Consider the following 24,399-nt stretch of genomic DNA (forward strand, 5'->3'; position numbering starts at 1 on the left):
CCAAAGGCCGGCGTGTCAGAGCAACGACAAGGCAAGACAAAACGAGGTCGAAGGAAGAGACGCGTTCTCGGAATCGCGCATCGTTAGTAAAGAGAAAACTTCGGAGTCATTGCGAAGGCTCGCAAAACAAACGCTCCCCCTAAACCGAAAAACGTGCAAGTGACGACCCTAGCCCTAGGGCGTCGGATGTTCAAAACTAGGGGCTTTTTGGAGAGAAACTAAAAATGAATGGAAAAAATCTCTGTTGATCCAACTACTTTGCATTTATTGGCGATGTTTAATTGGCAAAATTGCTCATAAGAGGAGGATATCTGTTGCTGATGTGGAGTCTTCACGCGGCAGAGAATATTTGATTTGTTGCAGATTTTGTTGCGACGTATTCTGCGAACTTCTCGGAGTCATCAAATATGAAATTCTGATTAGTCGCAAGGACAAGATGTCGTACACAATGTGTTGACAATGTGTCTGACAACTTGCTTGAACACAGATTATTGATAAACAACAAACAGTGGAGTAAAAGAAATACACACGATATGGTTACCCAGTACGGTGAACAACACCTACATCTAGGGGCACGCTACCGGTGGAAAGGATTTCACTATCTTGTAGTCAATAGTACACACAAGGTTTATATCTGATTACAATCAACAAATCAATAAAAACCTAGAGACTATTACCACCAGTGATCACCTAGTCAGGGACTCCTCCTGAATTTGAGCTCCGTCTCAATTCCACCCTTCGAGCAACCTCCTGGCTTGGATGACCTTTAGTCTTCAGCTGTACGTGAACCTTCAATCACGAGAACACAAAACCCAACTCTCACAGACACTCAATCTTTGTGGAATAGTGTTTGAGAGAAAACACCGCTACAACAAAACACACAGCCTCCCAGTCCACCGGTCTTGCACGTCTAAAAGCTCTGAGTGTTTTATCAAAAGCGTCGAGGCTGCTAAGGGGAAGCGCATGTCTTTTATAGCAGTTTTACAAACCTGGAAGTGAATCTCGGGTTTCCTTACCCGGCATCAAACGAATATCACATGGTAAAGACACCAGCGAGGTAGATATCTTGTAATGAAGACATCAGCGAGTCAAATATCTTGCAATGAAGACAGCAGCGAGAATATCTCATAATTAAGACACCAGCGAAGCAGTCTGTCAATTCTGGAAACTTGGCTGAAATAAAGTCTGCACACAGGAGGAAAGATGTCACACCAGAAGTAGAAACATAACGACCGACATCTTTCCACTCCACTTGCACTCAAAAATAAAGCCAACAAGTAACGTATCAACAATCTCCCCCTTTGGCTATTTTTTAGGCAAGCACTTCCAGGAACCGTTCTCATACAAGCGTCATGACCAGATAAGAGAGTCAAAATAAATGACCTCATGACGCCTCTCCCCCTGATTGCCTCAAAATAATACCAAATGCAAGGATCGACCAACACAGAGGGATGAACAAACAGCCTGAAAAAAGATGAGAACTTGAACACACAGCATTACATAAACCAATAAGAGTATGAGCAAGCAGCCTTACAAACCATCCAGAAAAAAAATCTGAACTACAAAGTAAACAGGGTAACAAACCAACATAAAGATGTCTGAAAAGAAGTTAGATGTTACAGGCCAGAACAAATAAACATTAATTAGAGGAATCAAAAACATCTTTCGCTCGTCCTTCAGACCCCTCGGAATCACTGACAGCATCATCCTCGGTATCTTCATTGTCTGCGTTGTCATCCGGATGCATAGTGTGACTTGGCTGAGAAGTGGTAGCACCATCAGAGGTAGAGGAGGAGGTCATGACAGAGATAAGACGTTCCCAAGCCGATTTCCTTCGAGATGAGATATCAATGATTTCCTTGAGCGCAGCAACTTCTTCAAACATGCCTTTAAGAACATCACTCCTAGCATTTTCCGAGAGGGGAACAACCTTGATGGTGCGACCATGGGCGACAGAAGGCATAGCAAGATCCCACGCATGTTTCCCTTCAAACAATTTAGGGCTGAAGGAAAGTTCACTGGGAGGCTTACCAGCAATGTCATCAGCCCTTAGTAAATCTCTCTTCTGAGCCAACCATTATACCAGATAGGAGAGAAGGGAAGCCAATAGGAAGCTTCACAACAAAGGACTTAGCGTGCTTGGCCAGGTGGTTGAACACGAACTCCCCAAAGTCGAAAGACGCCCGAGTACCAATCTGATAAATGAGGCATGCCAGGTCAGACTTGATGCTTGAGCCATGAGAGGAATGAGCCCAATTCGTAATCCCAATTCTGTACAGAACATAATATTTTGCAGAAAAATCTGAGGAGGGCAGGGATGGAAGCTGATAGGCAGTGACAATTTTTCCTCGTCCCAAAAAATCATTGATCGCACTGGAGGATACATCAAAGCAGTGGCCACGAACATAGACTTTCCCAAACTCAGGGTGATAAGGCTGGTCAATTTCAGAGGACAAATTTACAATACACTTTTTCACCAGTTTTGGGTAATAAGGCCCGATCCCAGAGACAGTTTTGACGAGTTGAGCATCGTACAGGAGTTCCATGATCACGTCAATCTTCAGGGCTTCCTTTGACAGTTCCTTTTCCGGAAAAACAGTTCTGTTATAGACATACCTTCATTTTCTGACGCGATCTTCTTCATGAAATGAGATATTATCCAAAGGAGCGGCGGGAACATCCTTAGGAAGCTTTTGACCCCCAACAGATTTCCTGGAGGTGAGGGACACGATCTCCGGACGAGCAGCTTCCTCTTCCTCCTCTGTATCCTTCAGAACATCAGGAACATTCTCCTCAGCAGATTTTGCCTTCAGCTTCTTCTTGTTCAAACCCATCATTACCTTCTTCTTCTTCTTTTTCTCTGGTTCATGAACAGTAGGCATACTTTCTTCCGTCATCTTCCTTTTCTTCTTTCTCTTCTCCGATAGAAGAGTGGCGATACAGACGTCATCATCTTTCTGTACCTTCTCTTTCAGGGAGGCAAGGATATCCTCCCCATCATCCTGAACCTGATCAGACTTCTTCTCTTACCTTAGAGAAGAGGATGTTGGAACATCTTTCGCGACATCTCCACTTAAACCCAGAATGCTACCAATGGCATCGACATGATGAGGCTCTTGATCACCGAGGAGCGAATCCAACATATCACTATCCCTAGGATTTTATCAGAGGGAAGAGAGGTTTCAGGGTTACCTTGTACAACCTTGTGAGGGCTCTCAATGGGAGACCCACCAGTGAGAATTTCCTCTTCTGGAGCAGCGTCATCTTTTCTTCCTTCTTCAGAAGAACTGCTGGAGCTTACTTCTCCGGTAATGTCTGCGATCGAGAGAACGGCTTTCTTGAGGATTGCACTTCTTGCGCCGGAGAGTGAGGGATTCTCAGGAGGAATTGACCCAGTAATCGCACCTCCGGCCTGACCATCGGCGCGTTTATTGGATCGCAACCCTCGAACCCGAACACCATGTCTATTACTCTCCAGCCCCAGCCCCTTTGATTTAACATCTTTCGTCTTCATCTCGGTTTTCTCTTTCTTGGGAGGAATGTTAGTGCTGATCCCACTTCTAGTTCCAACCATTTTGAAAGGAGTTTGAACAAAACTGTTACACAGATAACCGTCGTGAGGAGTGAAATCGCAAAAACAGGAGATAGTGTGAAAGAGGGACGAAGAATAATGCGAGAAATTAAGAAAAAGGAAATAAGTAACTTCCCCGATTTTCTTGAAAACGTAACCGTCTGCATGTAAGAGAGCATAGCTAGGAGCAAAACGACGTCGAAGCAAGGAATGGGCCAAAGTCCGTCTCAGGCCCAAACTAAGAACAAGTGGCATTTTAGCCCGGTAATTTAGTCGAATGGGCCAACCAGAAAAATGGGCCCATGAAAAACTTCCATGAAAAGAACGCGAACAAGAAACAGAGAAGTATCAGCTTTGACAACACAGATAATAAAGCTAATGATCCCTCCGAAAAACAGTAATTGCTATTGCTCAATGACGCACAATCCTAGAGAGGATCTGAGATTTTCAAACCGGTTAGCATCCAAAGCCTTGGTGAAAATATCTGCGAGCTGTTTTTCGGTGTGAATGTATTCGAGTTTGATCTTTTTATCTTCCACAAGATCTCGAATGAAGTGATGTTTGATCTCAATATGCTTGGTCTTACTGTGTTGAACAGGGTTCTTTGAAATATTGATGACGCTGATACTGTCGCAGAATAATATCATGACATCTTGTCCAACATCATATTCAGTAAGCATCTGTTTCATCCAGAGGAGCTGTGTGCAACGATGTATTCAGCCTCAGCTGTGGATATAAGGAAATGCAGTTCTGTTTCTTGCTGAACCAGGAGATGAGATTGTTTCCAAGGTAGAAACATCCATCAGAGGTACTTCTTCTATCGACCGTGCTACCTGCCCAGTCAGCATCACAGTATCCCACAAACGTAGAGGAAGTATCATAGGTATATAAAAGGCCAAAATTGACAGTTCCGGAGATGTACCTTATGATTCGCTTGGCTTGAGCTAGATGACTAGCTTTGGGATTGGCTTGATATCGCGCACACACACCTACAGAGTAGGCTATGTCTGGTCGGCTGGCAGTGAGATAGAGAAGACTACCGATTATACTTCTGTAGAGGCTTTGATCAACAGATTCTCCATGCTCATCCTTAGTGAGTTTAATGTGAGTAGCGGCAGAGGTCCGCTTGTGAGAAGATTTTTCCAGCCCAAACTTCTTCACTAGGTTTTTGGCATACTTACTTTGGGAGATAAAGATACCATCATTCATTTGCTTGATCTAAAAGCCCATAAAATAATTAAGCTCGCCGACCATACTCATTTCAAATTCAGACTGCATTTGTCGAACAAAAACCTCCACCATCTTGTTCGACATTCCTCCAAAGACGATATCATCAACATATATTTGCGCTATCATGAGGTTGCCATCCTCTTTCTTTATGAACATGGCTTTATCAATGCCACCTCTGGTATAACCATTCTGCACAAGGAACTGAGTTAGTCTTTCATACCATGCCAGAGGAGCCTGCTTAAGGCCGTAGAGAGCTTTTCTGAGTTTGTAGACATGTTGTGGTGAGTTGGGATCTACAAAGCCTTTGGGTTGGGCCACATAGACTTCCTCATTCAAGTATCCATTGAGAAAGGCACTTTTAACATCCATCTGAAAGAGTTTGAAGTGGAGATGACAGGAGATGCCAAGCAAAAGTCTGATGGCTTCAAGTCTCGCAACATGGGCAAAGGTTTCATCAAAGTCTACGCCTTCCACCTGTGTATAGCCCTGCGCCACAAGTCTAGCATTTTTTCGAGTTATATTACCATGCTCATTAGATTTGTTCTTAAACATCCACTTAGTTCCAATGACATTTACATTGTCAGGTTTAGGAACTAGCTCGCAGACTTCATTTCTTTCAAACTGAACAAGTTCCTCTTGCATAGCATTAACCCAGTATTCATCATCAATAGCCTCATTAACATTTTTAGGCTCAATACTAGAAACAAAACAGAGATTACCAATCATCTCCCGATAGTTTACAGGGGGTTTTGGGCGAGTCCTTATTCCTTCACTGATTTTGCCAATCACCTCATGAGTAGGATGATTTTTCTGAATTCTTCTGGAGGGATCCATTGTTCAGTCTCAGGAAGTAATTCTTCATCCGGAACAATGTCGCTCACTTTGTCATCAGCATCTGTCCTGACATTAGTGCCTTCAGAAGAGATGTCGTCCAACGAGTTCTCAGCAACAGTCCTGACATCTGTGTTACTAGGAAAAACTTCATCTTCATTATTAGTGCTGTTAGTAACATCATGATCATCATTTACCACCACATTTATAGATTCCATCATAGTCTTAGTCCGTTTGTAAAAGACACGATAGGCCCGACTATTTCTAGAGTACCCAAGAAATATACCTTCATCACTTTTAGGGTCAAATTTACGTCGAGGATCCCTGTCAGCAATTATATAACAAACAGAACCAAAGACATGGAAGTATTTCACATTTGGCTTTCTCCCCCTCCATATTTCATAATGAGCGATGGAAGTACCTGGACGAATAGTAACTCTATTATGAATATGGCAGGCAGTATTGAGAGCTTTAGCCCAGAAATGTGGTGGAATGTCTTTGGCCAACATCATCACTCTGGCCATTTCTTGAAGGGTTCAATTTTTCCTTTCAACAATTCCATTTTGTTGTGGTGTGATGGGAGCATAGAATTCATGGGCTATTCCTTCTGCTATACAGAACTTTGCAAAGCTCATATTCTCAAACTCCCTCTCATCATCACTCTGAATTCTGATCACTTTGCCTATGTTTTTTCCTTTTTCTCTCTGAACCTTCTTGCACAAAGCTTCAAAAACAGCAAAAGTGTCAGATTTCTCACGAATAAAATCAACTCAAGTATACCCGGAGTAGTCATCCACACACACAAACACGTATCTCTTCCCTCCAAGACTCTCGACCTGCATCGGTCCTATCAGATCCATGTGGAGAAGTTCCAGAACACGAGATGTGGTAAGATGTTGCACCATCTTGTGAGACTTCTTGACCTGTTTTCCAATCTGGCATTCACCACAGATTTTTCCTTCAACAATCTTTAGATTGGGGACACCGATAATGGCTTTCTCAGAAACAATTTTCTGCATGCTCTGAGATTCAGGTGACCAAGCTTTTGATGCCACAGCTTGGTTTCGTCAACCTTGGTCATGAGGCAGTTATTGTTTGGTACGGAAGACCACATGTAGCAGTTGTCACGAGATCTGGTTCCTCGCATAAGTTCATCATGTTCCTCATTAACCACCACACACTTATCACGAGTAAAATTGACACGTAAGTTCATATCACAAAGCTGACTAATACTGATAAGATTAGCAGTAAGTCCTTCTACCAACAAAGCCTCAGTCAAGCAAGACATACCAGGATAGTTTAACTGACCTTTACCCACAATTTTGGCTTTTACTCCATCTCCAAAGGTAACATGACAGTTAGAGTAAGGTTTCACGTTGGTCAGGAAGGTGTGATCACCTGCCATGTGGCGTGAGCAACCACTGTCGAAATACCAGTCACTCCCGGTGGACGCACTCAGAGATGTGTAGGCAATATTGGCATAATAGGACGTATTTTTTACTCTCAATTCCAGCCGAGTAACAGGTTTTCGGCGAGGTAGGGCATTCATGTGAATGGATTTTTGCTGTCGGACATTTCTCCCGTATAGCCGATAGCAAAAAGGTCGAATATGGCCCTTTCTACCACAATAATGGCAGACCCAACGAGGTCTGTTGACAAGAGACCTGGTTGGTCCAGAGAGATGTTGCTGATGTAGATCAGGGAATTTGTCACTACCAGATGGTTGATGCATGTTTCGCGACATCTGGCTGCATGTTTCGCAACATCTGGCTAGCCTGCTGTTGGGGTACAAACGTGGTGTGGGATGATGAAGCACCGTGAGTGAATCGAAGGCCCTTCATGTTCTTTGCAGGTTTGCCAATGGTGAGGATTTTGTCAAGACTGTCAGTCCCGGAATTCAGCATCCTGACAGATTTAGTCATCTGATCAAGTTCTCCATTCAGCCGACTGACTTCCTTCTTCAGATCTACAATGGTCTCTAGAAGCCTTGCCTTGTCTTCAGTCAGAGTGGGGATAAGAGCACTCTGTTTGTCGAGAATCTGGGATTCCTCAACCCATTTGATGTGCAGAGTATTGTATGCATCATTCATGGCGTCGTCAGAAAGTTCTTCCTCTAGAACAAATTTCTGGGAGCATTCACCAAATTCATTAGAAGATTCATGTGTATGAATAGAAGCAGTAAAGGCCACAAAGTTACTTATCTGATCGGAGTCGCTATCTTCATCTTCTTCATCCGATAGAGTAGCGTTGTACCCCTTTTTATAGTTTCTTGAGGAACTTGGGACACTCCTTCTGAATGTGTCCGAAACCTTCACATTCATGACACTGAATACCTTTCCCTTTTCCAGAGCGTTCACCACTTTTACCATTCATGTGAGGGTTAATATTCTTCTGGAATATTTGTTGGAAATTGTCATTGACATCTTGCGAGACATTTTTCCCATTCATCTGATGTAGTCTCTTCATAACCCTGCTATAATTTTTTGTCAGCATAGCTATAGTGTCGTCAATACCATTGTCAGAATCTGAGTATACATGTTCCTTTTGTTCATGAATAAAGCTTTTGAGGGCCATCCATTTGTGTTTCTTCTCCGTCTTGGGTAGAGAAAGCTCAAAAGTCATGAGAGATCCCATGAGTTCGTCAAACTTCAGCGTTTTTAGGTCATGAACTTCTTCAATGACCGTGATCTTCATTTTGAATCTTGGGCTTATAGCTCTCAGGGTTTTTCGAACAAGATCTTCATCGGTCATGGGTTTTCTGAGAGAGTAGGATTCATTGGCAAGGTCTCGGATGCGAACGTTGAATTCAACAACTAATTCATCTTCAAGCATAGTGAGGGCTTCAAAGTTGGTTGTGAGATATTGTAGCTTCTGCTCACGTACCTTTGTAGTTCCCTCATAGGCAACAGTAAGGATTTCTCAGGCCTCTTTGGCACTAGTGCATGTGTTTATCAACCTGAAAACATTTTTATCGACTCCGTTAAAAATCGCATTAAGAGCACGAGAGTTACCAAGGGCCGCCTCATCTTCAGTAGGGGTCCAGTCCTTTTCGGGTTTTGGACCAGTAGAGGCTCATTTGTCATCAACATTAACAGGAGCTTCCCACCCGTGTATCATAGCTTTCCATGTTCTTCTATCAAGGGATTTCATGAAGGCGGTCATGCGTGCCTTCCAATAACCATAGTTGGTTCCGTCGAGTACTGGAGGGCGATTGACAGAACCTCCCTCTCGGGAACTATCCATATTAGATAATCAGAAAAAAATCCAGGAAACCACCAAAAAGATCAAGGTGCCTGCTCTGATACCAGATGAAATTCTGATTAGTCGCAAGGACAAGATGTCGTACACAATGTGTTGACAATGTGTCTGACAACTTGCTTGAACACAGATTATGGATAAACAACAAACAGTGAAGTAAAAGAAATACACACGATATGGTTACCCAGTTCGGTGAACAACACCTACGTCTGGGGGCACGCTTCCAGTGGAAAGGATTTCACTATCTTGTAGTCAATAGTAAACACAAGGTTTATATCTGATTACAATCAACAAATCAATAAAAACCTAGAGACTATTACCACCAGTGATCACCTAGTCAGAGACTCCCCCTGAATTTGAGCTCCGTCTCAATTCCACCCTTCGAGCAACCTCCTGGCTCGGATGACCTTTAGTCTTCAGCTGTACGTGAACCTTCAATCACGAGAACACAAAACCCAACTCTCACAGACACTCAATCTTTGTGGAATAGTGTTTGAGAGAAAATACCGCTACAACAAAACACACAGCCTCCCAGTCCGCCGGTCTTGCACGTCTAAGAGCTCTGAGTGTTTTATCAAAAGCGTCGAGGCTGCTAAAGGGAAGCGCATGTCTTTTATAGCAGCTTTAGAAACCTGGAAGTGAATCTCGGGTTTCCTTACCCGGCATCAAACGAATATCACATGGTAAAGACACCAGCGAGGCAGATATCTTGTAATGAAGATAGCAGCGAGGTAAATATCTTGCAATGAAGACAGCAGCGAGAATATCTCATAATTAAGTCACCAGCGAAGCAGTCTGTCAATTCTGGAAACTTGCCTGAAATAAAGTCTGCACACAAGAGGAAAGATGTCACACCAGAAGTAGAAACATAACGACCGACATATTTCCACTCCACTTGCACTAAAAAAATAAAGCCAACAAGTAACGTATCAACAAAATATCCGCGAGATTTTCCAGGGATCAGAAGATATGATATCCCTGATGCCAGCAACTGAATTGGTGCGCCCTAATTCGCCTCGAAGACTATAAGTGGCGTCCTCCTTTCATAGATCTTTTTGACCCTTTTGGAAACACTTTTTTTTAGAGATTTATTTTTTGAGTGTTTTAGCTGAGCTTAGAACGACCTGTGTTCAAGCTTTTAAGGTGTCTTTTACCTCTGCTTTGTTGCCTATATACGGGTGATTGTATTAGAAGTTAGAGGTTAGGTTTTTCAATTGTTCTTGTTGGGAAACACATTTAGAAGTCTCGGGAGAGATTTTCTGTGGGAATCGAGGGGATCTCGTGCTTAGGGGGAGCCTAAGTTGCTGTTGAAGAGGATAGACGCAGGTTGGGTAACTAGCGAGGGAGTCGTTGAGTGTAAAACCTTATTGTACCACGTTATCATAGTAGATTGTTTTCCACCAGGCAAAGGCCCCCCAGACGTAGGCATGGATTGCCGAACCGGGTTACCAATCTCTGTGTTCTTTATCATTTCGCACTTACAACTTTCTCTGTTTGATCACTCGAATTTTAGTGTTTGTCACGGAATCCGTCACAACATATTCTGTGACATACGCACAGAACACACGTAATTTCAATCTCCAAAATACCTTTTTTCGAATTTACTATAAGCTATAAATTCTTTGTCCGACGAGCTTTGTAAAACCAACGTACAAAGTGTATTTTTTTGGAATCTGTCGAGATAAAATTTGAGTAAATTTCAGCAAATTTATAGTTTGTTGTGGCTAACAAAAAAATAAATGTGAAATCATTTGCTCGTATGTAGTGACCTCGGTGGTCAAAGCATTACAACTTAGGTGTCAACTCCTTAATCTCACACGATAAAATACACAAATATAAATGTATGCAATGTATACCTTAGTATTTTTGAAATGTGTAGCACGTATATATGGCCACACCTATGTAAAGTTTGACTTTCCATATACCGTTTGAATATTCCTTCACACACGACCAAACCATTACACCTGCAAATATGGCAAATTAATAAGTGCCCTCGTTATCTAATGTAATAAAAAAAAAAAAAAAAAAAAAAAAAAAAAAAAAAAAGGCCCTTTCTATATCATGAAAATTTATTTGATTAGGACTACACCTATATTACTAATTTGTTGATCTTAATTTATGCGCCGATGTGTAGACTGAATACTATGCGAGCTATGCGTAGTTCAAGGATTTAAATATTAAGAATATAAATTATATAAAATTCTTTCGTAAGTACTTGATCTTAATTTGAACTAAAGTTGATAAAGTAAAGTTTTTACAAAGAATTTTTAAAAAATTAAGCCTAAATATTAGGATAACTAAATATAAATAGCATTCTAAATTTTGAGGTTTAAAATGATGATTACTACGTTTTAATTTTAAAAAAACCTCACGGACTATGTCACTTGAAACGTAAGATTTATAATCTATCCAACGTTTTAAATATGTAAAACGTCTTATTTTACATGATTGTCTCTAATATTTTTATACTTAAATGTTAGTAAATTTTAGTAAATGACTAATTTATCAAAATAAACGAAACGTTGGTAGTTCTTCAAAATTAAATTTGAAATTACCTGGATAGAAAGTAAAAAATAATGTATATGTTTTTCTTAATTATTTTTCCTAGGTTAATTAATTATACTTGTACAGTCCACGCACCTATTATCAAACCGACCGTTCTATCCGAGAGTGGTCCGGTTCACATTTACCCCAGACATATTTAACCGAACAATCCAGTTCAACACATTTTATTTTTCTTTGAAATATGTTTTTTCTAATTTGTATTTCTCTTTACAACTTATGTTATTCAAATATCTAAAGTTTAATTTAAATACATAGATAAAAGTAACTAAGGTTAGCAAAGCTTATTTTTCAATAACTAAGTTCCATAAAAACATATACTGAGACTAATGATTTATTTTAATATATATGTTACATATTTAAAAGAAAACTTGAAAGTCTAATTGGGCAAATATTTCGATAATTGAAACATTAGCGCGTTAACCAGAAATATGAATTCAGCTACCAAGCTACTAATCATAGTAGTTTAGGGAATAACATTGTAGTCTTTATTATAATTAAAAAAAATCAAAGTTTGAATTTGAACAAATAATAATAACAATACTAAATAGTCATAGTAAATTATTGAAGTTTTAGGTTTTGATATCATCACGACATGTGATTTTTTTTATTATTTTTGCAGCCTCGTATATACATTAAAAAAAAAGGTAATTTATATTTTAGACAAATATTTATAATCTAATGAGAAATTGCTTAATTTGCCACAAATTTCATAATATTTTTCCATTTTCCACCAAAACGCTAATTTTTCCCAAAATGTCACTATCGATGTCAACAATGTTGACATCTATGTTTGCTCTTCACTATTAGATGTCAACATTGTTGACATAGATGTCAATATTGTAGACATAAATGGTGACATTTTGGAAAAAATTAACATTTTGGTGGAAAATGAAAAAATGTTATAAAATTGGTGACAAATTAGTCAATTTCTCTAATCTAATTGATTCCTTATATATTTTGCTTTCCTTACATTCCCTCATTTTCTTCTCTTCTCTTCTCTTCTTTCTTTCTTTCTTTCTTTCTTATCTTTTCTCTCTCTTCTCAGAGTCCTTTCGCTTGTAACAACAAAAAAAGAATTAAGAAAAAAAAAGCAAGCTTTTTCGCGCAAAAATCGATTTGTGAGAAGAGGAATGTCCTAGGGTTTGCTCTCATTTCCGACGAAGAACCTTGTTCTTCAATGTCATCGAATCTCGTAAGTACCTCAGAAATCTCTTACCTATTTGATTGACAACGCGGTAGGTTACGGAGGTTGGCGATTGTATTTCGGGCCCGGTATATTTATGCTTTTTTGGCTTTTGGAAACCCTAAATCGGTTGCGTTTGTCGAGCTCGGAGCTACGATTCTCGATTTTCGTGCGCTTGCGTGGCATTTGACGAATTGGAATTGCTGGTCGGTTGTCTGAGCGGAAATTAGGGGTTTTTATGGTGTTAGGTTTCTCGGAGGATTGGAAAGCCAGTGTAATCGAATCGTGACTCCGAAAGATAATCTGAGCTTAGGTTTCTGGAGTTGAAGCATCTGAGAAAGAAAAAAGTTTTGGCTCATTTCTAGGGTTTTTTTTTTTCTGGATTAACTCGAGACTGGGAAAGATAGGTGTGGGTTAAGGGTATATAATGTGTATACTCTGTGTCATTCAAAAGTGGTCTCGCAGGGTTGCGATGATGCTTCCGTGGCTAGTTATTCCTCTGATAGGCTTGTGGGCTCTCTCCCAGCTACTTCCACCGGCTTTTCGGTTCGAGATTACGTCTCCGAGGCTGGCTTGTGTGTTCGTGCTTTTGGTCACTCTCTTCTGGTACGAGATTTTGATGCCTCAGCTTTCGGCTTGGCGGGTCCGGAGGAATGCCCGGCTGAGGGAGAGGAAGAGGTTCGAAGCAATAGAGTTGCAGAAGCTTCGAAAGACAGCCACGCGGAGGTGTCGAAATTGCTTGACTCCGTACAGGGATCAGAATCCTGGCGGGGGTCGGTTTATGTGCTCGTATTGTGGGCATATTTCGAAGAGGCCGGTTCTGGATTTGCCTGTTCTTCCGGGGATGGGGCTTCCGAACGCGAGTATCATCAAAGAGCTGGTCGGAAAGAGTGGGAAGATATTGAACGGGAAAGTGTGGTCAGATAGTGGGTGGATGTGCGGCCAGGATTGGTTGGAGAATGGGAACTGGGTCGGAGGCTCGGTTTCGGGGAAGTCGTCGAATTATTGGAGGAGAAACGGGAGTGGCTTCTTCGGAGGAGACGAAGATTGCTTGGCGGAGAAGTCGTACTCGGGCATTGTTATTTTCGCCTGCCGGGTTTTGACGTCCTTCTTCTTGTGCGTCCGGTGGCTTTGGAGGAAGATTTTTCGGATCAGTTCGTCTAGTGACGATGACTCTTCCGATGCAGAGCATAAGGGCTTGCTTTCAAAACGGGGTGAAAATGGGGGGAACTTTCCCGAGAGTAGAGGAGAGAAAGCACGTCGAAAAGCTGAGGAGAAGAGGCAAGCTAGGTTAGAGAAGGAGCTTTTGGAGGAGGAAGAGAGGAAGCAGAGAGAGGAGGTCGCGAAGTTGGTGGAGGAACGGCGGAGACTAAGGGACGAGAAAACGGAGGCGGAGAAAGACCGTGGAAAGGCATCGAGTATGGCTCGGGAGAAAGATAGTAAGAAAGAGGCGGAGAGAAGGCGACAGGAGAGAAGAAAAGAGAAGGACAAGGGTTCTAGCAAGAGCAACTCTGACGTAGAAGAGCTTGAGAAGAAATCGGGCAAGGATAGCGACAGGAAGAGAGACTTTGATCGACGGGATCATCTGAAATCAGGGACTGATCTTGCTAAGGGTCAGACCATCGAGACGGCTCACGGGTTCAAAAATGTTACCATGAGTAACTTTAATCGGGGTAATACTGGGACAAGGTACTTTGATCGTATGAGGGGTACGATTTTGTCTTCTTCGAAAGCTTTTAGTGGGGGAAGTTTCTTTGGAAGAGGGACGAACAACGCTGCCACGATGATGAAGGAAGCTAAACCCAATACTTTTGTTGATCATAACCACATTTCTGCCCACAGGAAAGATATATGTCCACCTGAGCGTGTAGCTACAAGACCTTATATGAACGGAGACGATAAGAATACCAACCATATGGTAAACATTAATCTCACTACAACTCTACATATCTGAATTTTATTCTTATAATGGTTGCTATTCAGTTTCTGTTACAGGTAGATAGTTCTTGTCTTCAAATGGTTTTTTTTTATGCCATGCATTTGTCTAGTTTTATTGTAATCTTGAGGTTAGATTCTTAGGAGTGTGATACAATCATTTTTCATCTTAAAAAATGATTTATTATAGCGTTACTTTGCATATGTAGCTTTAATAATGAGAGTGCAATTCCTTTTCCTTATATGCTCACTTTTTTGGGGAACATACAGAATTAGATTGCATTTCGAGTTTGTTGGCTATATATAGAACATTGATTTATCAGACAGGAAGTATTTACATTTTGAGATATTCATTGCAGGTTCACTCTGAACCACAGCCGGGGACAGCGCCTAAAAAATCTTGGCAGCAATTATTTACTCGCTCGCCAAATGCTCCTCAACCTTCCACTTCAAATGTCATAAGCAGACCAAATTCAAAGCTTCAAGTAGAATCTCAAAACCCGGAGTTATCTGCTCAATCGCCGACAACACAATCTTTTAATAACCCGATAAATTTTGGCTCTCCGTTTTCCATTTCCACTTACCCGAATACGTCCAGCGCTAATGCTTTAGGATTCGCCCCCGCAATTGAGCCCATGTTCCCTCGAGTCGGGGACAGGCCTCGAGACTATATACCAGAGGAGCCAGAGAGGTTCGAAGATCCCTGTTACATCCCCGATCCATCATCTCTGCTCAGACCCATTTCAGCATCGCTTGACATGGATTTCGGACTCGCACGGCCTCGTGGTTTGAAGAACGTTTCAGCTACTTCTGACGTCAATAAGCCATCGCCGATCGAGTCTCCCATGTCACGAGAAAAGCACAATGCTTCGGGTCGGTTCTCAACTACACCGAGGGCCCAGGATATGGACGACGCAACTGCAAATGAAATGGGAATGTGGCAAATGTGGAACACTTGTCCTCTCGGCCAGGATGGTCTGGGTTTGGTTGGTGGGCCCGCCAGCTGGATTCTACCTCCCGAACTGAGCAGATCGATTAAGGACGATGTTGTGCATCACCAGAGTCAGACTTCTCAGAGAACGATGGCGTCGCTGTTCACAACAAAAGAAGAAGTTCGTCCGGGAACTCATTCCCCTCCGAACAATATGTTTCTTGGTCGTGGACAGAATGGTGGGTCATTTAGCCCTGTAAATGGCTCTAGTGATTCTGACCCGTGGTTACAGAAAGCTTACTTTCCACCTTTGTCGGGTGGCGATAACCAGTTTGTCTCCAGACCACCTACTCAGAACGAAATGATTTATGGGAATCCCTGCAGCGGAGTCAATCGTCCATTTGAGCAATCTTCGTCGAGTTCTTGGCCCAAGTAAGTATCTCTGTCCAATTCTGAGTTATGACAATTTGTGTGTATGTTTAATGTGGTATTGTTCTTTTGTTTTTGATGTCCTGTTAGGCTTACCATAAGTGTTCAACCTTTCCTGGATGGTCTAAATAGTTTTTTTAAGTTGTCATCAAGTGTCGAGAGTAAAAAAAACAAAAAAATTCTCGTGGAAGCACTTTTTTTTTCTGAAGCAGTAGGTGTTTCTTTTGTCACAAAAATAACCCCCCCCCCCCCCCCAAAAAAAAGAGCTTTTGTAGTCTTCTCAGTTCTTCAACTAAGACCTTCATCAATTGGTCTGGTATTTTTTTTCCTCAGCCAATACCGAAGTGCTTAGCTAGTATAACCCTTGAAGAGCGTAGTGCATATATCATTCAGGTTTATTTTTCTGTGTCCAATACTCGCTCATTTTGTCCCGTGAACTTTACACGTACAATGTAATTGCTTGTACTATAGAAAGTATTGATCTTTGGTCATTTTATCCATGTTGTGACAGAAATTGTCATCTCTCAGTTTATCCTGTTTAGTACGTCGATGAGTTGAAAATATCTAAGTGGAAACAACTTCTAGATATGTCGGTCGAAAACGCAGAACCATTGCTAACTTTATGCATCATCAATTTTGACTTCTGATCTCCATGCTCATCTTTCTTTGTAGTACATCATATCCATGGTCAGCAGACTAATATATCCCTAAATCTAAGAAACAAAGAAAGTCAAATCGTCTTTCCATTTCCCGTTCCATACTTCACTTTTTGACGTATTGTATCTCACTAAAGAAAATGAACCATTTTTGACCAATTGTTTAGCCTTCAGAATTGACGCCTCATGTGTTTGGGGTACTTTTCATTGTGGAGCTATGTTTGTTGACTTTTACCCATAAATGTGGTCGCTTTGACATGAATCTAATTTTATTTTTGGGGCAAATTTGTAATTTCAGAAGCAAGGAATGGACGGTGCCGGGAACCACCGGGGAAGGTGTGGCCTCAAAGTCGGCCGTGGCAAGGCCTCATGTTGGTGGTCTATTTCCCGCCCAAAATGTACAGCAGTCACTTTGGTCCTTTGATTAAAAAGAAGAAGAAAAAAAAAAACCAAAAGGGTACGAGGGTGGTACTTTTTTTTTTTTTTTTGGAAAAATACACCTCTTCTCATCGGAGGCAAATCAATGAGCCTTTTTATGAGACGAGCGTTTTCTTTTATTTTATTTTATTTTAATTTTAAATTAGAATACTTGAAAGTTGAAATGCATCGTATCTTCCTACTCTTCTTTGTAAGGAAGATTGATGTGTTTTTTTTACTTTACATTAGTTTAGCCTGGTGGATAGGAATACACGTGGCACTCTTTGCACTTGTGTTTCATGGTAAGAAAAACTTAGGCCTCTCAATTATGATTTTCTTTTTCTGTTATTTACGATCTATATTAGTTGATTCCTTCTTTTAGAGAATGGAGCTAATACTTATCTCTATTGCAAAGTAAATTCACGAACGTAACATTATATCCTCATTGGTCTAAATGAATTCACGAACCAATAATTTAGGGATCGGGCAAATTTTTTTTGCCCCAAGTTAAATTTCAGCTTATAAGGTTATTAGTTTGTTGTTGAAACTTGTATTAATTTACCAACAAACAAAAATCTTCAATAATTACAAACTTTTCCTTTCTAGTTTGTGTAACTAGGTGGATGTCTTTTTGTTGCTTTTGTGTGCTTACAATTAAATCTAGTATTATGTAAAAAAAAAATTGGACACTCTAGCAAACTAGCATTTTGAAATGTTAGATTTCAATCTAACCAACGTTTTAAAACTTTTAACTAATTAACCATGACATGCTAGTCTATTATTTATATGCCTTCTATTGTTTATTTTCATAAATTTGAAAGGAAGGTTATTAAAATCCGACAAATTAAGTAACTACTTTAGTAAAATACACACAATTGGTTATTTCTAAAAATAAAATAAAATAATCATTACACTTCAATTTTTCTTTCATCGAAAAAAATAGAATTGTTACTGCACCAAAAAAATTTGAAAACGCAATTATTTATTAACGAAAATTAATGATAATTAAAAAAATTAACAAATATTTAATGATGATTCAAAAGTTAAAAAATCCAAAACCATAATAAATTAACGACCTAATAACAATAATTAACTGAAATTCATAAAAAATCAACCGAAGAAAAATAATTGTTGTCGATTATCAACTAATATTACTGATTATTAACTACGCAATTTGATAGAAAAAAATCAGTAAACTATACAAACCAAACTAAGAGAGAGTGATGTAGAATATGGTTTAGGAAAGATGAAGAACCAACACGAGATAAAACGAATTCTACAATTTGTTTTTACGAAATATGAAAATAAAAGCAAATAAAAATGAAAAAACATTGTTTTGGAGCATGAAACTACATAATTTGGCTAAAATCATGCGATTATCGTGACAACATCACGTAGTTGTTTTTGTTGGCCCGTTTGCACTAAAAAATCACTACGGATTTGCGAAATTCCGACGTCGCATATTGTTCTAGTACTGTATTAGAGAGAAAATACCGATTTTTGGAGAGAGAAAGCGATTTTGGAGTGAGAGAGCAATTTTTGGGAAGAGAGACTAATAAATTCGAATTCCAATCAGTTACTAATATCCTATTAATTAGGAAATTGATTTTTTTTATTTCGAAAATAAATATAATTACTTTATTAATAGGGGTAATTAGGTATAGAATAGTTGGCACATCAACCTTAAGCCTATTTTTCTTTTATAGAAAAATTGAAACATTGGCTAATATGAAATTCCAGCGTTTCAAGTGACTTAGTTGATAATAAAACTAAAAAAAATTAGTTGGATTAAAGATAGAATTAAATATAGGTTTTTAATCAGAAAGTTCTTATTATTTTATTATAGTAATTTGGTATACCATTTTAGGTTGAACCAGCCACTTTGATGTATTAATGAATAAGCATCTTCAAAGGGCAAATAATGACGTTTTGAGTGGTGATATGAATACTCATTAATCCGTATGAATGACCATGCATGCAAATAGTTTTCTGATGGAGTTTTTTTATCTTTCTGAATATGAGTTTATTGATTTCGATTTTATCAAGAGAATCGTATACTTTTTCCTGGTCAATTAAATGTCCCGTAATAAACATTCAAGAATTGTAATTAATACAAAAATACTCAAGATTAGATGTCGAATTTCCCTAGCATAATAGTCTTTTTTTTTCCTACTAAAATAATCAAACAAAACCAAACAATACCGACTCGTGTCTCCTTCGTCGTGAGGATTAGCTAAAACTTTTGATAGGTAATATGATAAACCAATACGAGCAAGTGCCTGTAAAGCAAGCCAAACAAATTTATGTAATTTTTTTAATGGAATTATTATTGCATTTGATAGCTGTTTATAAATATTTAAAAAAAAAAAAATCTCTCTTATTCTCCAAGAAATAAAATAAAATTAAAAAAGAATCCGACCTGCCGGATTCGAACCAGCGACCTAGAGATTTCTATCGGGATAACCCACTACAGTCTCCCGCTCTGCCAACTGAGCTAAGGTCGGTTTTGATAATCATCGCAAAGTTTACTATAAAAACCCTCTTCATGGAGCATTTTTTTTACATGCCAAGTTACCTTTTTTTATTTTTAATATTATTTCGGAGAACTAGCGAATACATAAATGAAAGTTATTTCATTCCAAAAAAAATTGCAAATTTGTAACTAAATATGCAGTAATAATATGTGTTTGTACTTTGTATGCATATACTATATAAATATTTACTAAATTTAGCTTTTAGCCTCCTCTCCAGTCTCCAGTAACTACAACAACTGGCTGGGTCTTATAATCTAGGAAATCAAAAGGGTAATATATAATATTTTTTTTTTCCCCTTTTCTTTTTCTTTTTCTTCTTCCTGATAAGTGAAAGTGATACCACAAAAATTTATAATGGAATAAAAAACCGAAATATTTTCTCTCTCTCTCAATTTCCCTAATTTCTTGGCCAGAGGTCGGTCAGTTTGTTTGTTGGCAGTTCTCGCTCAGGTTGGTCGGCTTTCTATCTTCAATTTTATAAGCTAATGAGTTATTGTTGTTTGATTGTAGACCTTGAAGATAATATAACTATTGTTTATTTTAAGGATTTAGTCTCCGTTTGTCATGCTCACTAGCGTTTTCTGTTGTACAAGCTTCACTTTTTGCGTTAAGGTTTATTTTTCATTGTTGTTTGATTGTAGTTTTTGGGGTTTTTGTTTTTTGTTATCCTGTCCTGTGTTAGGCTTTTCTGTTCAAAAATTAAAAGTGTATTCTTGTTTATATTTGGCGATGAATCTGATTCTTTCATTTTTTTCGTTTCCCATTTTATTTCTTTCAGTCTGTTTTAATTTTGAGTTGATACTATCAAAACGGCTTTCCATTTTATTTTTATTTTATTTTTGCTGCTGAAAATACGTAGTTATGAGTTAGACTGTATAACTATTTATCAACTATGCTAGTTAAATTTTGTGTTCTTTACTAACTCTTTACTATTTGGGCTTTTATTCTTCTTCACTTTTCTGAGTTTTGTTTATTTGTTTTCACTCGATTATTGGATTGAAATCAATCATCGAAATACATTCTTTTTTTTGTAGCATTCGAGCAAAAGATGAGCGTTGTAGCTTCTTCCATGGCGTCTCTTCTCAGTTCACTCCCCTCCATTACTCTCCAACACAAGGTAAAAAAAAAAAAAAACCACTGTAAACACTCTCGTAGATTTTCTTAGTAATCAACGGAATCCTCGTTTCGTGGGGTTCAGGTAAATCCAACCAGCTTGTCTACAAACCCACTTCGCCAAATTAGATCAAGAAACCACAGGCTTTGTCTCGCAATGAAAGCGGAGATCGCGGTTGAAGGAAACTTGGCCGAGAAGCAAATGGTTAATAATAACGGTGAGAGACTTACGGTTACGTCATTTGTGATTAAATTGCTTATGCCAATCGTCAAAATTTGAATGACAATGTAAAAAAAAAAAAAAAAAAATTGATGACTATTTTGCCGAAAGCTCGAGACTTTGGCTATTCACTAGTCAATTAGTTTTGAATAGCTATTTTATATAATTTTTTTCAATATTTTTATCTAATTTTGTTGCAGATTATGGCATCGTCAGCGTTCACCATGTCGGATTGTTGTGCGAGAACTTGGAAAGGTCTCTCGGGTTTTATCAGAACGTTCTCGGTATGGTCGTTTGAGAGAATTTTTTGAACATTTACGTTTCCAAAGCATGCAAAGGGCTTTTTTTTTTGTCTTGTGCAACAAGTTTCTATTTTGTAGGCCTTGAAATCAACGAGGTGAGGCCACACGAGAAGCTTCCGTACAGAGGGGCTTGGCTGTGGGTCGGGTCGGAAATGATCCATCTGATGGAGCTTCCTAATCCCGACCCTCTGACCGGAAGACCCGAGCACGGAGGCCGTGACCGACACACTTGCATCGCTATCAGAGATGTTTCCAAGCTCAAAGCAATCTTTGATGTCGCTGGTAACAATCTTTACGTTTATTACATCATACGTTAATTGGGTCTTTGGATTATTAAAGGGTTATGAACTGTGCACTCCAATCCGGTACAAAACGGGTAAAAAAATCAGAACGGACCAAACCAGTTAAAACGGTCCGATCCGGTTTAGACCATTTAGACCGTTTTGGACTGTTTCTAGACCATTTTAAAATAACGTTCGAGACTAAACAGTTTTACACCAATTTTTTTATATTATGTTTTGTTTTTAAATACCAGACGGTCCGGTCCGATTTTTGGACCATTTTAGACCGTTATAAACTAGACAGTTATTTTGCGCCGCCCTAATGAATATTAGGGGTGAAACTGGATCGGTTCGGTTCGGTTTTTGACAGTTTTAGTATCCGAATCCGAATTTTCGGTTTTTAAAAACTCAGTCCAGTATCCGGTCCAATTTAGTCTAAAACCGAAATTCGGTTATCCGAATATTCGGTTATCCGGTTTCTTAAATCCAGTATCCAGTCCAGTATCCAATTTTTAAAATTCGGTTATCCAGTTTGTAAAATTTCAGATCCAGTTTAATATCCAGTTTTATAAAATGGATATCCAGTTTTTAAAATCCAAATCCGGTTTGTAAAAATTCAAAACAACGAGTACAAACGACTCTTATAAAGCTCCAAAATGACAATACATAATCTAAAACTGAGTAAAAAAAAAAAAAAAAAATTCAAAAGGACACTCGTCTCCAACTATCTGCACATGTAAATATCATAATATAAAATTAAAATTACTACCCTAATGATCATAATAAACCATACAACAATTGAATTTGTATGTTACATTTATAGATCACATAATCAAGTTATAGTAACAGTATGAGTTGATATATGAGAAGTTTGTTCTTCTATGACAACTTGACCATCATGTGTTAATAATAGTGACATAAATTTGTTTTAATATATATTTATTTTTAATAAAAAAAATCAGTTAAATATCCGATATCCAGATTTTCCCAAAATCAAATCCGATATCCGGTCCAGTTTTGTAAACCGGATCGGTTATCCGAATCCGAATTTCGGTTAACTGACGTGGCTCCAAATTTCGGTTTCGGTTCGGTTTGGATATCGGTTTTATCCGATTTTCGGTTCGGTTTTGTACAACCCTAATGAATATAACTAACAAAGTTTTTAATTTATTGATTTCTTGTATATTGGTTACATACAGGAATTCCTTATACTCTGAGTAAGTCAGGGAGACCAGCAATTTTTGCTAGAGACCCAGATGCAAATGCTCTGGAATTTACACAAGTGGACAACTAATGAGTTAAAGGGATTTTTAAGTTTCTAAAGTTGTTTTATAGGTAGCAAAAATATGTGTATAAAATAACTATACAAATGAAATAAGATGACAAAGGTGATGTATTCTGTATTGGAAAACAATGTAAATTATGCAAGTGGTTGGGTTTTAAGTAAAAAGCAAGTGTTGAGTTACAATATGTGATATTGAACCAACTTGCATAAGATGTAACATAATGTTTAAATTCTGGTACTAATGTTCGTCGGAATACTTATTTAGTTTTCTAACTCTGATCTGGTATAGCTTGCAGTTATTCTATTTTAAGGTTAGGGTTGTTTGCAGAGAAAAAATAAAACATACCTCGAATTTTTTTCCTCTTGTGAGAGTATCACATAGTTTGCAAACAAACCTCGACCTTCACATAAATTAAGTTGAAAAACTTGTGGGAATAGTGTTTATGAAACACAGCAATGGCTGTTTTAAATCTTAAAAAAAAATTACTTTATTTTATTTTATCCTAAACAGTTAATTGAGATGATTTTCCTTAAAAATGAAACTATAAACACTAGACAAAATGTTAAAGATCAAACTAAATGTTTTTTAAAGCTTGAAAAAAATGGCTGTTTTTTTTTTTTTTTTTTTTTTAGTGTGTATTTTTGTATGAGATTTTTTCTAGTATTAGTTATGCTTTTTATAGGTACTCAAGTAGTGTTTTGATGATTTTGTTGTTCTTGCATAGTGTTGCAAAATTTTTCGTACGTAAGTGCACGTAGTTGCTCAAGTAATATAACATAAGAACGAGTCGATCCCACGAGAAATAAGCTTAATCAATAATTAAACTAATTAGTGACGAATTAAACCCAAAAAAAATAATGAATGTGATTATGACTAAAATGAACAATTAAAGTAAACAAAGCAAATAAATGTGGATTTTATGGTAATGAGAAAGCAAAGGCAACGGCTTCACAAGTTTATCATATGGTCGAGATTCACGGAACAAATGTCCGATTCAAACACTCATACTTTACTAATCACGCTCACATTTATCGTATCGCTAAATCTTTTTTGAGCATCTAACAACCTAGGCCCGCGCCGGAATATTTTCTCATCTCAACTTCTAAAAACACAGGTAGCATTAATATTAAAAACGCACACACGATTTCGTAAGAGCCTAACTATCTCTAGTCATTATGAATGTATTCCGCTAATTCAATTCAATTGCTCAATCAACCTAATATTTCTCGAACATCAAATCAATAAAAAGTCGTGAACGGGTTAGTTAATCACATTCAAGCATTAAGAACAGAATTAAAATAACAAAGCGAGATGGAGTGAATAAATACTTCAATTGCATAATAATGAATCCATAACCATGTTCAAGACTTGCTACACCATAGTCCTTAATGAGATTAGTTCATGGTGAAACAGAAAAACAACGAAAAAGATGAAGAATGAGAATTCATGAAAATCTAAACCAAAACAATAAGCATAAAATCAACGGGAGTTTCAGAGAATTAAGAAAAATAAATAAAATATGTGATCGATGATTGCGTGACGATGATGAATCGGTTCTTCTCCAAAAAAAATCTTTCTCTCCCAAGGTCTCTCAAACCAAACAAGAACTAAAAACTAAAATAATACAATGGATCAGTTTTTAATAAGTCAAAATCAT

At 38.4% G+C, this 24,399-nt stretch overlaps 2 protein-coding genes and 1 non-coding gene across 4 annotated transcripts; 2 read left to right on the forward strand and 1 right to left on the reverse strand.

The window, feature by feature from the left end:
- Positions 1-12,454: 12,454 nt before the first annotated feature.
- Positions 12,455-17,332, forward strand: LOC149405332 (uncharacterized). Its single transcript, XM_089607074.1, has 3 exons — positions 12,455-14,556; positions 14,933-15,936; positions 16,888-17,332. Exons 1-3 carry the CDS (start codon positions 13,066-13,068, stop codon positions 17,015-17,017), a joined length of 2,625 nt encoding a protein of 874 aa, XP_089463200.1. The 5' UTR covers positions 12,455-13,065; the 3' UTR covers positions 17,018-17,332.
- A 2,087-nt stretch (positions 17,333-19,419) lies between these two features.
- TRNAY-GUA (transfer RNA tyrosine (anticodon GUA)) lies at positions 19,420-19,510 on the reverse strand. Its single transcript is given in 2 exon segments — positions 19,420-19,455; positions 19,474-19,510. It is a non-coding gene; the product is annotated as a tRNA-Tyr (tRNA).
- A 281-nt stretch (positions 19,511-19,791) lies between these two features.
- On the forward strand, positions 19,792-23,014 carry LOC149405334 (Lactoylglutathione lyase / glyoxalase I family protein). Of its 2 annotated transcripts, none has more exons than XM_089601041.1 (6): positions 19,792-19,990; positions 20,575-20,657; positions 20,739-20,871; positions 21,074-21,157; positions 21,254-21,457; positions 22,656-23,014. In XM_089601041.1, the coding sequence occupies exons 2-6, from the start codon at positions 20,589-20,591 to the stop codon at positions 22,748-22,750; spliced, it is 585 nt and encodes a 194-aa protein (XP_089457167.1). In that variant the 5' UTR covers positions 19,792-19,990; positions 20,575-20,588; the 3' UTR covers positions 22,751-23,014. The 2 variants fall into 2 exon arrangements, with proteins under 2 accessions (XP_089457167.1, XP_089457175.1); XM_089601049.1 differs by lacking the exon at positions 19,792-19,990 and adding an exon at positions 20,057-20,152.
- Positions 23,015-24,399: the final 1,385 nt, after the last annotated feature.

The sequence above is a fragment of the Urtica dioica genome, chromosome 2 (genome assembly GCF_054948205.1).
Source record: "Urtica dioica subsp. dioica isolate 48M chromosome 2, U.dioica_male_clone48M_v1_H2, whole genome shotgun sequence".
In the NCBI taxonomy this organism is placed as follows: Eukaryota; Viridiplantae; Streptophyta; class Magnoliopsida; order Rosales; family Urticaceae; genus Urtica; species Urtica dioica.